At 40.6% G+C, this 15,506-nt stretch overlaps 1 protein-coding gene across 1 annotated transcript; it reads left to right on the forward strand.

Annotated features, from left to right (window-relative positions):
* The first annotated feature begins 13,497 nt into the window (after positions 1 to 13,497).
* LOC138879388 (uncharacterized) lies at positions 13,498 to 14,223 on the forward strand. The gene has a single exon (XM_070158999.1). It carries the CDS (start codon positions 13,498 to 13,500, stop codon positions 14,221 to 14,223), a length of 726 nt encoding a protein of 241 aa, XP_070015100.1.
* Positions 14,224 to 15,506: the final 1,283 nt, after the last annotated feature.

Raw genomic sequence — 15,506 nt, forward strand, 5'->3', positions numbered from 1 at the left:
TGGTTGTCACGTTGTGACGAAACAACCCCTATATCACAATCTAAACCCTAACTTAAATTGAAAGAGAAGAGTGTAGAAAAATACTGCAGAGATTAGAATCACTGATAGGTGGTGGTTGTCACGTTGTGACGAAACAACCCCTATATCACAATCTAAACCCTAACTTAAATTGAAAGAGAAGAGTGTAGAAAAATACTGCAGAGAATATTTTTTATTGTACATAGTAAGTGTACTTATATAGGAAATATTAGTGTTCTACGACTACGTTTTCACATATAGGCCCAATAAGTTTGATTATCACTATATTAGGCAAGCGGCTTTTTCTTTCCTATATTGAATATTTGAAACTTATTTTACAAAATCGTCTCAGTTTTATATATTACCCGCTCTAAATAAGGATTGCTTATAATTTATATACAATCCATTATTAGTTCCTTAAATTAGGGGATTCAGTTACACTATTTTCCTTTTTTCTCTCCTCTCCTCTTTCCTAATTCTCTGCCGCTTCTCTCCATGTACAATCCATTATTAGTGCCTTAAATGATGAGATTTTGTTACACTATCCATATCAGTTTTATGGGATTTAGTTACAGAAATTTAATGGGACACTTCGTATCTTCTTCAAAGCAAAAAATCATGAAGCCACCAAGTAAAAATGATTTCTTGTGCCATCAATTGTCGACTTGTCTTGCACGAGAATTACATCAAATATTCACATAAATATTTTACAGATCACCTAACTACTTCATGTCTTTTAAACACGAGGCCTTACGGTAATGTCAAAATACCTATGCCTTGACTGCTCAATATTTGTTAATTCAAGATAATCTTTGCTAATTTTGAATCCATTTTGAGTTCATGAATTTATTTCGTTTTTTATACTTTCGACTAATGATGTTAATATACAGATTTTAGAGAAAAGTAAAAACGTCCGGGAGAAGAACAACTAATTATATAGTATACAACTTATTTACAACTTATCTACAACTTCATACATCATTTTTATCTAGTTAAATACAACTACAGTATCATACAACTTAAATACAATTTTCATACAAATTTTATACAATATATTTTGTATGTGTTGTGTTCTTCTTCCTCTCTGAAATTCCAATCAAAACATCCCCTTTTAATACAATTTTAATACATATAAATAGCTTTAGGTAAAGATAGTATTTATAACTTAAATAAAAATAAATTTCGCACAATAATTCTTACATTATACAACTATTTTTAACTTTCATACAACATTTAAATAAAAAAATATATAACTATAACAAAATACAATTTAAATATAAATTAAATACAACTATAATACGACTTTAATACAAATTTATAACTATTATATGTCATGTGTTCGTCGTCTTCTTTTTCGAGTTTCAATCTGAAATTCAACCAAAATAAAGTCTAATCTTCACCAATCACCTTAAAAATGAGATATAAACCCCAAAGAATATTTTCAATTATTTGCAACAATATTCAATCCAATCAAGCAATAGTTTTTGAAAACCCAAATTCGAATTCAAAGTTTCAGAGTTTTTTAATGGCTGTCAATGATGGGGAATCAAATACCTTCAAATTTTTTGGATAGATTGTACACGGATATCGGATAGCCCGATTTACGATCATTACGTCTCTCCGTAGCGTCACTTTGAAGGCCTGGGGGCACGGTTCGAGGTTTCGACCTCGAGGGTTCTTTATGCCTGACCTCAAGGCAGTTTAAATCGGTGGTCATCATGGATAAACGGAAAGTTCCCTAGAACACTGTCAACTGTCAACACCTATAAGAACAGTACCGATCTGTACCAGACTGCTAGGTAGCTATACCAGCTACGTTTCCTTGTAATAAATGCACATGTACTATGTTGAGATTTCCCCTCCTATATAAAGGGGACCCTTGTTATTTTTTGCACACATGATATCATCACTTATAACATTCAATACAAGAACGTTCTCTGCTCTCTAATTTAAACATATTCTCTTGATTTCACTACTTACATTTATTGCTTACATATATTGTGTTCTATTTATTGTTCTTCATTATTGCTCGTTATTGATCATAAAGAGCCTCCATCAAAGCTCCCAATATTGTTAGCCCTTCATCGGCTACCAATTTCTTAGTGTCGAGCTCAACCTCGAGGCCCCGTATAACCTGGTTCGAGGCTCCGATTCTTAGCCACTCGATTTGCTTAAACATACTGGTTTTAAGCTCCTATCTTATTTTATAGCCTCATACTTAGCATCTATTGCCTAACAACTAGCATAAAAATAAATTACGTATTTTTAGAACCACAAAATCAAATCTAATTATAATTACCATTTTCAAGGTAAACGGTTTGGTGCCCACCGTGAGGTTATAAATAATAGTTATTGTTTTCTTGCTAGTTTAACACATAACAAAAGTTATCTTTCACACTTTTTCTCGTCCAAGAATCCTTGATTTCAGGTCAAAATATCTAACTCAATGAATGCATACGAAAACAATGGTCTTGAAGACCATGGTGAGAATGGTGTAACTGTGACAGGTATTGGTGTACCGCCACGAAACCCTGAGAGCGCACCAGAACCGATCCCCGTGGGTACAACCTCACGCATTGCCTAACATGTTAACGTCAGTTCCCATATTAGCAGGAGTACGCGCCAAGGAATTCAACAGGAAACTCAAAAAAATTCCACCCGGGAAGAAAGAAAGACAGACAGGGGAAGTAGAGCGGAAAAATCTCAGCACATCATTCATAAGATCATCGGGGGGGGGGGGCGACATTCCCCAAGGACTCGTGATTAAATGGGTGAAAGTGTCCGCTGCAACGGAAGGGTTAATTCGGGGCCGCATGCCCGAAGACATCCTTGCATTCAGCGAGGAAGATTTTGAGACCTTGACTCAACCATATAAAGATGCGCTGGTAATTTCATTTCTCTTGAATAACGTTCAAATTAAATGTGTACTCGTGGATCAAGGTAGCTTGGCCAACGTGATCATGTCAAAGTTGGTAGAACAACTCGTGCTACTCGATCAAAACGTGCCTACCTCCCGAGTCTTTAACGACTTCAACATGTCCGGTGAAGCAACGAAGTTGGAGATCACCCTCCCGGTCAACTTGTCCGGTGCAGTTTAGGACGCCAAGTTCCATGTCATCGGAGGTGACATGAGGTACAACTCATTGCTTGGTAGGCCTTGGATACATGACATGAGGGTAGTACCATCAAATCTGCATCAGATGATGAAGTTTCCGACAAAGGATGGCATAAAGACAGCATATGGAGAACAATATGCGACAAAGGAAATGTTCGTGGTCCACTGGGATGCATCGAATTCCACACACTCCACCTCGGAAGAGTTGGGAGGCAAACAGACCCCCGAGGACAATGAAGAAGATTTCCTCGCTCCCCGAACCTTCGTTGCACCCGAAAAATCGGATGCAACGAAGTCGACTATTGAAGAACTAGAGCAAGCTATTTTGATCGAACATCTCCTAGATTAGAAAGTATACCTGGGAACGGGACTAACCCCCGAACTCAAGAAAAAAAGACTTATTCAATTTCTTATTAATAACATCGATTGCTTTGCTTGGTACCACTTAGATATGACAGAGATCCCACCTAAAATAACCACCCACCGACTAAGCGTCGACCCCAGATTCAAACCGGTAAAACAAAAGAGGAGACCCCAGTCCGAAGTAAAACACGCGTTTATCAAGGACGATGTAACAAAACTCCTTAAGATAGGGTCTATTAGGGAGGTAAAATATCCCGAATGGCTAGCCAACTGGTGGTAGCTCCCAAAAAGGGAAATAAGTTAAGAATGTGCGTAAATTATAAAGACTTAAATAAAGCATACCCAAGGATTCATTCCCATTGCCCAACATTGACTACTTGATCGATGCAACGGCCAATAACGAGACCCTCACTTTTCTCGATCCCTACTCGGGGTATAATCAAATTCAGATGAACCCCAGGGATAAGGAAAAGACTTTGTTCATCACGAAGTACAGTACATACTGTTACAATGTAATGCCCTTCGGGCTAAAAAATGTAGGATCCACGTACCAACGCTTAGTTAATAAAATGTTCGAACATCAAATAGGCAAATCCATGGAAGTTTATATTTATGACATTCTAGTTAAGTCCCTGCGAATAGAGGACCATTTGACTCATTTGCAAGAAACGTTCGACATCCTCAGAAACTATAACATGAAACTCAATTATGAGAAATATGACTTCGGAGTGGGTTTGGGCAAATTCTTAGGCTTCATGGTGTCAAACAACGGAATCGAGATCAATCTCGACAAAATCAAGGCCATCGAAGAAATCATGATAGTAAACATTGTGAAGGCCATGCAACGGTTGACCGGGCGTATTGCAGCGTTAGGCCGATTCATATCGAGATCATCAGACATGAGTCATCATTTCTTTTCCTTACTCAAAAAGAAAAACAACTTTGAATGGACTTCAGAATGCAAATGTGCCCTAGAGGAGTTGAAGCAATATCTGACTAGCCCGCCTTTACTCCATACTCCAAAGGAGGATGAGACACTGTATTTATACTTGGTCGTATCCGAGATAGCGGTAAGTGGTGTGCTAGTTCGAGAAGAACAAGGTATGTAGTTTCCTATTTATTATGTAAGTCAGACCCTAGGAGATGCCGAAACCAGGTATCTGCACCTAGAAAAATTAGCTCTTGCATTAATAAACGCATCACGAAAATTGAAACCTTACTTTCAATGCCATCGTATTTGTGTTTTAACAACATATCCTCTTCGAAGCATATTGCATAAGCCCGAACTATCGGGCCGACTGGACAAATGGGCAATCGAACTCGGGGGATATAATATTGAGTATCAACCCCTAACGGCTATCAAGTCCCAAATTCTGGCAGACTTCGTGGCCGACTTCTCGCCCACCCTCGTGCCCGATGTAGAAAAAGAACTTTTACTAAAAGCAGGCACATCTTCTGGGGTGTAGACCCTGTTCACTGACGACATCTCGTACGTAAGAGGATCTAAACTCGATATAGTTCTTAAGCCGCCTACGAGCGGCATAATCAGGTAATCTATAAAAACTGCAAGATTGACTAACAACGGAGCCGAATATGAGGCTATGATTGCAGGTCTGGAATTGGCCAAAGGCCTAGGAGCTGATGTCGTCGAAGCAAGATGTGATTCCTTCCTAGTAGTAAATCAGGTAAATGGGAGCTTCGAGGTTTGAGAAGACAGGATGCAAAGATACATGGACAAAATTCAAGTCACATTGCACCGTTTCAAAGAATAGACTCTAGTCCACATACCTCGAGAGCAGAATAGCGAGGCCGATGCCCTCGCAAACCTGGGATCGTTTGTCAAAGAAGATGACCTACTCCCCAGGGATGTTGTTCAGCTATCCAAATCAGTGATCGATGAAGGTCATGCCGAGATCAACTCCACTAGCCTAACATGGGATTGGAGAAATAAATATATTGACTATTTGGATAGTGGGAAACTACCCGCGGATCCAAAAGAATCGAGGGCCCTGCGAACTAAAGCAACCCGATTCTTGCTCGACAAAAACTAGAATTCTGTACAGAAGAACCTTCGATGGCCCCCTAGCAGTATGTCTGGGCCGGGATACACATATTATGTGCTCCGAGAAATCCACGAGGGCACATGTGGAAACTATTCCGGTGCCGATTCCTTAGTCCGAAAGGTGATTAGAGCAGGCTACTATTAGGACAACATGGAAAAAGACACCAAAGAATTCATCCGAAAATGCGACAAATGCCAGAGATTTGCCCCAATGATTTACCAACCCGACGAATAGCTACATTCGGTCTTATCACCATGGCCGTTCATGAAATGGAGGATGGACATTGTTGGACCTCTACCAACGGCACCGGGTAAAGCTAAATTTATTTTATTTATGACTAACTACTTCTCAAAATGGGTGGAAGCATAGGCCTTCAAAAAGATAAGAGAAAAAGAAGTCATTAACTTCATCTGAGACCACATCATATGCCGATTCAGGATTCCTTCCGAGATAACATGTGATAACGGGAAGCAGTTCATCGAAAGCAAAGTAACACAATTTCTTGAGGATAACAAAATCAAGAGAATCCTGTCAACACCCTACCACCCGTGTGCAAATGGTCAGGCCGAATCTACAAACAAAACCATCATTCAAAATTTAAAAAATAAATTGGAAAGCGCTAAGGGAAAGTGGAGAGAAATATTACCCGAAGTGCTATGGGAATATCGAACAACTCCAAAATCAAGCACAGGAGAAACACTTTTCTCTCTAGTATATGGTGTCGAGGCTTTGATACCGGTGGAGGTTGGAGAACAAAGCGCAAGATTCCGACATACCACCGAGAGCTCAAACAACGAGGCCATGACTAAGACCCTCGAGCTATTAGATGAAAAGCGAGAAGCTTCGCTAGTCCGAATGGCCGCCCAAAAACAAAGGATCGAAAGGTACTATAACAGGAGAACAAAACTCCGACATTTCAGAGTAGGGGACTTAGTCCTGAGGAAAGTCACCCTAAACACTCGAAACCCCAATGAAGGAAAGCTAGGCCAAAACTGGGAGGACCGTACTGTGTCCTCTGAGTAATCGACAAAGGTTCCTACAAGCTCGGTACCATGGAAGGCGAATGATTTCCAAGCAATTGGAATATATCAATGCTCAAACGCTACTACTGCTAAGGTGTCCTATGAAAGGCGCCAAAACATCCCCGGCTCGAAGACCTTGGGTTTTAAAGCAAACGTTGCACTCTTTTCCTTCGATCGGGTTTTTATCCCAAGAAGGGTTTTACCGATAAGGTTTTTAACGAGGCAACATCTATATACTACCTAAGGAGAACTCAACAAGCATCCAAGGCTTCCTTTCAATCAACCTCAAATAATGGAGGGCATCCCCTCGACAGATCACCTCCTCGAAAAAAGTCAAGAATGTGCCAAAAAAGGTTCTTGATAGGGAAATGATATATCAGGCGAAACGGTCGAACGAACTGTGTCCACATAAAATAACTGAACCCTTAACAAAAACATGTGTACTTGTGCCAAGTAATCGAAGAATTATTTTTCTCCATCAAAATGCTTTACACTTCAAAGAAGTCTGCTATTTTTTACGAGAAACGGCGCCAGAGCCAGAAATTTCCTGAACACTCGGGGCTGACGTCAAAAACTCGAAGCCATACGACCTCCGGGTCGAAAACTTCAAACTTGTAAGCCCTCAATGAGGCAACACCAAGTTTAAAAAGAATGGCTCCAGAGCCAAAAAACTTACTACGTCTCGGGGACCATCGTTAATTGTCATCCTATCGAGCGATCAGAAACTCAAGGCTGTAAGACCCCAAGCGGGAAACCTCGAGCCTGAAAGCCCTCCATACGGCAATACTAGAAAACTATAAGATCTTGAGCAAGGAATGAACCATAATTGTACCAAGTAACTTATCTGTAAGACCTCCATGTGGCATTGTCAACAATATAAGACCTCTATAAGGCAATACCAAAACTGTAAGACCTCGGGCAAGGCATGAACCATACTTGTACCAAGTAACTTACATGTAATACCTCAAGTAAGGCATGTTAAATTTGTAAGACCTTACAAAAAGCATAATCCCAATCTTAAAGTTAAGGCTATATATTCGAATTTATAAGACCCCTAAAAAGGCATACCCTCGATATAGGCGCCGAATCTACTTCACTCGGGGACTAAAAGGCTCCGGCCAAACTCAATGACTCCGGTCACATGCTCTAGCCAAACTCACGTGACTCGGGGATGCCCGACCGTCGCTATAAAATCACAGGCCTTCAATTACTTCAAAAAGAATCGGTTAATCAGGCTACCCTCGGCACAAGCAAACGAGCTTCGATCATATCAGCTCCAAACAATAAGCTTTGAAACAATTGCTCCATCGAGCGTAACCTCCCGAGGTGCTCATTTATCCCTACATAACGGCTCGCAATCAAGGCTTTTATCAAGCTGTCAAAGGGTCGGGAAAATACAAAACTTCAAAAAGTCTTTAGCGAGGGAAAAATAAAGCCTATATTAAGATGTCGATAGAGCCACTGTCGCCAGCCTATATTAAGAGGTTGCACCAGCCCTATGCGTAAGAGCCTATGGTCCAACTTAAAAACTTAAGGGCCAATGAGCTCGAGTCGAAATCCAACTCGGAGACTGAGCCCGACATAGTTACCTAAAAAATTCCCAAGGGCAAATACGTAAGAGCCACTGTCATCAGCCTATATTAAGAGGTCGTACCGACCTAACGCGTAAGAGCCACTATTTCCAGCCTATATTAAAAGGTCACACCGACCCTACGCGTAAGAGTCTAAGGGCCAGCTTAAAAACTTAAGGGCCAATGAGCTCGAGTCAGAATCCAACTCGGAGACTGAACTTGAAACAGTTAACTAAAAAACGCCCAAGGGCAAATACGTAAGAGCCACTGCCGCCTGTTCAAAACTAAAGGTCATATCGACCTAATTCGTAAGAGCCTAAGAGCCAGCTTAAATTTTGAAAACTTAAGGGTCAGTGAGCTCGAGTCAAAATCTGACTCGAAGACTGAGCCCAAAACAGATAACCAACAAGGCTCAGGGCCAATTTGCAAGTCTATGGGTTCTTACCCCGAAGCCCAATCTGGCTAACGTCAAAATTTAAAGCAAAGGAAAAGTGAGAAAGGATGAAAAACCATTTACATACATATTGGAAGGTTCACAGAGGTGCATTTACAAGATCTATGTCTGAAGCCCTTACAAGGGCAAAAGAGCGAGAAAAACCCTAATCTACCATAGGGGCTATACCTTTGATGGCTCCCTCGGAAACTGAGCTTTCCATATCATCGGCCATAACCCCTAGATTTCCCATGGCCTTTTCCCCTTCAGGAACCACACCTCTATCTTAACCATCTCCCGAGTCATTGCTCGACTCGTCTTCAGAGGAACGTAGGGTTGCGTCCTCTTCTTCTAGGATCTTCACCCTCTCGATCTCGATGGACAAATCAATGCCCCTTATATATATATATATATCCTTGAGAGTCTGTCTCTAAGATTCTAAATGGGCATGCCCCACAACGCGAGTCAATCGTAGCTTGGCCTCCTCGGACACTTTCCTGGACTAAGCATTTGCAGTAGCAACATCATCTTTGTACGAGGATACGAGCTCCTCAGCTTCAGCCCTAACATTGGATAACGCATCAACCAATTTAGTGTAAAGATACCTATACTTGTTACTCTCCACCCTTGCATCGTCATGTTGATGCCCGACTGAGGCCACCTCCCGTGGAGGGTATCTCTCTTAGATACTACCTCACTCACACGCCGCCTGAGTTCAAGAATTTCAGAGTCCCTGGTTCAGTGATCCTCCTTCATTAGGACATCTTTCTTCTCCAGCTGCAAAAGATTGACCTGAAAGTGTTAAAGCACTAAAGCCGGGTAAACATGTAGACAAAAAACAAGCAAGAACTATATAACCTGCTCAATGAGATGAGTCTTGTCTTGGGACGCCGCCTCCAAACAATCCCGAAGGCCACAAAGTTCCTCCTCCCTCTTAGTAGAAAGAGCTCTAAGCTCATCAGTTTCAAGGTGAGTCTTTTGTGTTCACCCTCGTAACGAGTCAGCTCAGTTTGAAACCTGGTGAAGGTCAGATTGTAAAGCACCTTGGCCTGAAACCATGAAGGAAACGAGATTAGCAAGACAAAAATCAGGGCACCAAGCAAAATTTTACATAATGATTACCTGCTCACAGAGCCTGTCGATCTCATTGAAAATAAGCGAGACGTCAAGATCAGGCTTTTCCGCGGGCGCAACAAAAAACCTTTCAATCACATTCTTTTCTCCGGCAGGTGCCCTCGTATCAGAAGATTCTTTATTTTGGGCATCCTGCATCTCCCTCGAGGGAAAAGCCAATCCTAAAGGGGAATCGCTCACTTCAATGATCACAACCAAATCTACCGGGGCTGTCTCTTATTTCAGGAGAGCTTCAGAACCAAGCTCCCTCGGACCACCTAACGAATGAACCTCAACTCGAGGAGAGCTTTTGCCAACAAGCAACTCAGGGATATCACTTGACGCACCCTCAAAGGCCTCTTCAATATGAGGCAGGACAACAACGGAATCAAGTCCTGATATAGGAGCCATCGACTCTATAGTATGTGGGGCAATCGAGCTTTCTCCCCCGCGGGCGCTTTCGAGGAGTCGTCTTCCTTCTTGCCTTCAGCTCGGGGACTCCCCAGAACTTCTAGAATTAAGGTTGTTGGGTCAGCCTTAGGTTCTTCCTCTTTGGCTTTCTTGGGTTTCAGAGAATGAGTCGACGACCCCCTTCACCTTTTTCTCTCTTCGTCTGGTTTTCGGGTACTTACATCAACAAGTAGTGATTTCCTTATCAAGGGGACCTCCCCCAGACCTGCACAAATGCAAAATATACGCACAGGGAATGAGGACGCTATCGGTAGTAGTTTTTTTATGAAATACAATTACAACAGAAGTAAAGGCTCACCATGGTCCTTGGCTTCCCATTGAGCTTGGGACAGATCAAGACACGTTAGCTCGATGTATGGTAAAATCGAATCCAACTGGTTGACCTAGCACGAGAGGTTCTTAACCGCATTGGGGTAAACTGCGATGGCTGCATCAACGGAGGAAGTCAGTACATAGGGAGATGTATCCAAAAGGAAGCAAGGGAACATTTAATTAACATATCTACTTACGTTTCATGTTCCACCTTTCAGGGAATGACATCCTCTCCACTGGGATCAGGTCCGAAGTCCTAACTCGGACAAAACGGCTCATCCACCCTCCATTCCTAACTTCATTAGTACAAGCAAAAAGGGTCCTCGAGGCCCGACAATGGAGCTTAATCAGGCCCCCACAGAAAATTTGGGGACTATACATTCTGACCAGGTGATCGAGGGTGAAGGGCATTCCCTCAATCGTGTTCGCATAGTACCTGGTCATGTAAACAATGTGCCAGAATGAAGGGTGAATTTTGCCGAGGGTTACTCGATATCGTTTGCAGAAGTTGAGGATCACGGGGTCTATCGGAGGCAAGGATGGCTCCACTGGGCCAAGAGTAAATGGATAAGTATACACATTGAGAAGTCGGCCTTGTATGTCGTTATATCCTCCTCCCAAGAAGGAATCTCCACAAGCATCGCGCCCCCCCAACGGCAGTCAATATTCACCCTTTCGATGTCTGCTATCGAGCTAATATATTGGGACGTAGGCTCGCATCGTCCCGGCTTTGAAGAAGGTTTTTCAGTCTTGAAATCATAAGTCGTTTCAAAGGCCCCTAGAATGCATTCCCCAACGCGAGGGGGCATTGCTGCTTTGCTTTTAGACGAGTGCGAGGAAGAGGAGGCCACATTTTCCTGAGGGACATAGGCGAAAGTTTTCACCATTCTTAAAAGATTTAAGAGGAGAAATGAAGATTGCATTTCAAAAGAGAGCACAAGAGAGAAGTGAGAAGAACTCTTTTGAAGGCTTGGTGGTGCAGTGGAAAACAAGAAGCGGAAGAAGAAGTATTTATAGAGGTCTAATGTACACCTCATTTTGTCATGTAAACCGCTTGATAAGGCGTGAATACCATCGTGATGGAAATACCTAAGGGGCAAATATTCGAGATTGTTTCTTATCATTTTACTCTAAAAAATACGGGGACTATCTGTACATGGATAAAATCGGAGAACTCGATTTTACAATCATTACGTCTCTCCGTAGCGTCAATTTGAAGGCTTGGGGGCACGGTTCGAGGTTTCGACCTCGAGGATTCTTTATGCCCGACCTCGGGGCAGTTTAAATCGGTCGTCATCATGGATAAATAGGAAGTTCCCTAGGGATATGGTGAAAATTATTAACACCTACCTAAATTGTTAACGTAGCTGCTAGGTAGCTATACCAGCTACGTTTCCTTGTAATAAATACACATGTACTATGTTGAGATTTCCCCTTCTATATAAAGGAGACCCTTGTTATTTTTTGCACACATGATATCATCACTTATAACATTCAATACAAGAACATTCTCTGCTCTCTAACTTAAACATATTCTCTTGATTTCACTACTTACATTTATTGTGTTCTATTTATTGTTCTTCATTTATTTCTCATTATTGATCATAAAGAGCCTACATCAAAGCTCCCAATACTGTTAGCCCGTCATCAGCTACCCATAGCTTAGTATCAATCTCACCATCGAGGCCCCGTATAACCTGGTTCGAGGCCCCGATTCTCAACCACTCGGTTTGCTTAAACATACTGTTTTTAAGTTCCTATCTTATTTCCTAGCCTCATACTTAGAATCTATTGCATAATAACTAGTATAAAAATAAATCACATATTTTTAGAACCACAAAATCAAATCTAATTGTAATTACCATTTTCAAGGTAAACATAGACAATTGCAATCCGAACACCAATTGTGCAACATGAAAAATAAATTACTAAGCTATAACACTATATTATAATAATGAAAATTCATTGATGAATTTCATGAAAAAAGGATAAGCAGAGAAAAAATGAAGGAAGAAAATTGGGAAAAGAATAGAGAAGGAGAGAAGGGGGGAGGGGGAGAGCAGGGATGGGGATTCCTTATTCAATTCTTAACATAAAGGGATACTCATTGAAAACTAATTTATATATAATTGATAAATTGTATATGCCCATGTAATTAAGTTAAAAATTGATTAGGGGAGTAATAAAATTTCATATATTGTATAGGAAGGTAAAAATCTCTTAGGCAAGTGGGTCAAGCCAGGAACCAACTTCCACAGTCGTTGAAAGAGGACTGTCCCTAACCATACTACAGCTCGGCTTGAAATTTGATTAGATTCCACCGACGTCAAGATAACCAGAAAGTTTCTACAATAGCCTTTTTTGTATAAACAAAGGAGAATCATAGAAAGAGAGATAGCTTATGTAGTTCTTGAATTTTTCCCCCTACAATGAGTACATACGTTCTTATTTATAGGTAAATCAGAAGAGGCAAGATCCTCAAATCTCACCCTCTTAAAAATAAATAAAAACTCCTCTTGATGGTTGCATAAAGTTAGGAATAAATGCAGAGATTTTCTGTAACAACTGCTGTTAGGATTAAAAGATTGGTAAATGGGAAATGGAGGGAAGAAAGTGGAGGGAAAGTGAGCTCCCTTTTGCTTTGGAAAGAGCAAGTCTCTCTCATTGGTGGTGGAAAGAAAAGTGAATGTGCTTATATTGAGAAAGCACTTCTGTTGATGTTAAATATGTTGGAAAGAAAGTAAGCCACGCGTTGTCGTCATCGCTCGGCTCGGCTTCGGCTTCGACTACTCCTTATGAATTTTTCTATTTCTGATTTGAGGATATAAAAACTTCATCAGAGTATTAAAATTCGGAAACGATTTGTAGAACATAAAACTTCATTTCTTTCTATAAAATAGTATATAAAAAACTTTGATTTTTATCTATTAAACGTACGGTTTATCATTAATTACAGTACTGTTTACTATTCTATTTTTTTCCATTAATTGAAATATTCTATTGTTGACAGTGAGAAATGGAAATTGAAAATGGAAATCCTTCTACGTCTGTTGCGGAAATGACGATAGCCTCGTCAAACCAAACTATCGTGCCATTGGCCGAGAAACCGGATAAATTTTCCGGAGCCAACTTCAAAGGATGGATACAAAGGGTGTTCTTCTGGCTTAGCACATTTGGTATGCTGAAGTTAACCAGTGAAGACCCTCCAGTGCCTGCTGCTGACATGCCGGACAATGAGAAGTTTATGATTGTTGAGGCATGGAAACATGCAGACTTTCTTTGCAAAGGCTACATCCTAAGTGCTTTGGAGGATGACTTGTACAATGTCTATAGTGCTATGCATACTTTGAAAGAATTATGGGACGCACTTGAAAAGAAGTACACTGAAGATGCATGCTTGAAAAAGTTTGTGGTTGCCAAGTTTTTAGACTATAAAATAATAGACAACAAAACCGTTAGAACCCAAGTTCAAGAGTTTCAACTTATTTTTCACGACCTTATTGCTGAAGGAATGGTAGTGAATGAAGCATTTCAAGTGGCTGCAATGATTGAAAAATTGCCTCCTTCGTGGAGAGATTTCAAAAACTATCTAAAGCACAAAAGCAAAGAAATGAAGTTGGAAGATTTTGTGATTTATCTCAAGATTGAGGAAGATAACAAAACAACCGAGAAGAAGTCTTATGGAAATTCAATGATTATGGGAGCAAATATCATTGAGGAGACTGTATTGGGAAAAAACTGAATTTACATTGAAGGTGATGTGGCATGACACGAGGACTGGTCAAATGGTCAAAACATGATGATCAGTTAAGAGGCACGAGTGACAACAGATACGGGGAAAGGAAAGCTAAATAGGCACGAGAGGCAATTCGAATAATACAAGCTTCGTACCTATTTAGGTCATTTAAAGCCAAGAGATCAGAAGGCATTGAAGACATGGATATGATGACGAAAAGGAGTCCAAATTCAATATTAAATACCCAATACGTTAGAGAATTGGTATTAAATAGGAATGATTGTGTAACGTCTTATTTAATATCATTTATTGCTCATAATTGTCTCATTAAGACTAAGGTATTACTCCCTTACTTAGAACCAACTATAAAAGGAGGAGGTCTCGTCATTTATAAGGACAGGGGATATCATCAACATTACATTGGAATACAAACCTATTTACTGCTTATTTGTCATTCTCAAAAAGTCTATTATTTCTTTTTCGTCTCCTGATTATCAGTAGCCCGAATTTCTATTTGTCTTTAGCTTTGACCAAAGAATCATATTTTTGGTTAAACAAATTGGTTTCGTTACCGGGAAACTGATAATCTTTTCTTTGAAGCTACGTTTTATTCGTCTTTATCAACATGTCAAACAACAACAACAACAATAACACTGATAACACATTGGGAAACCATGAAAATCAAATCCATCAAAATCAAGGAGACCTACCGAACATTGACGTGGTTCCCTCCCCTCCAGATTCACCACGTCAATCTCGTGAAGGCACTCCTGCTCCTGAATCCCGTGCTGATCAACAAAAACAATCTGAACATTTTGAAGGAGGTGCAAATGAAGCTTTACAAAAGCTAATTGATGCAAAGGCCGACAAAGCTCTTCAGGCTCTAGTTAGTCGATTGCCTGCTGCACCACCCACACCAACTCCTAATAATAATACATTGGAGAATCCTCGTTCTGGTCTTGTTAATTCTGGAAATGGAGGAACCACCAGTGAACCAAAGGAAGGGGGACCAGGTAATTCAAATAATTCCTATTTGCAAAATTTAGTACTAACCTTGAAGAAACAGATTAAGGAACAAAATGAGCGTATTGAGCAAATCCGTGGAGTTCCGCCTGTAATAAAAGGAGTAGACATGGACAAATACTCACAACAACCTTGGAAGCCAAGTGCTGCTCCCCTTCCAATTCCGAAAAAGTTCAAAATGCCTGACATCCCGAAATATGATGGTACTACAGACCCACGTGACCACGTGACTGCATTTACAACAGGCGTGAAAGGCAACGACTTGA

This window comes from Nicotiana sylvestris, chromosome 10 (genome assembly GCF_000393655.2).
Source record: "Nicotiana sylvestris chromosome 10, ASM39365v2, whole genome shotgun sequence".
Lineage (NCBI taxonomy): Eukaryota > Viridiplantae > Streptophyta > Magnoliopsida > Solanales > Solanaceae > Nicotiana > Nicotiana sylvestris.

Coding starts and splice junctions, on each gene's coding strand:
- LOC138879388 (XM_070158999.1), top strand. CDS start 13,498: ATGGAAATTGAAAATGGAAATCCTTCTACGTCTGTTGCGGAAATGACG.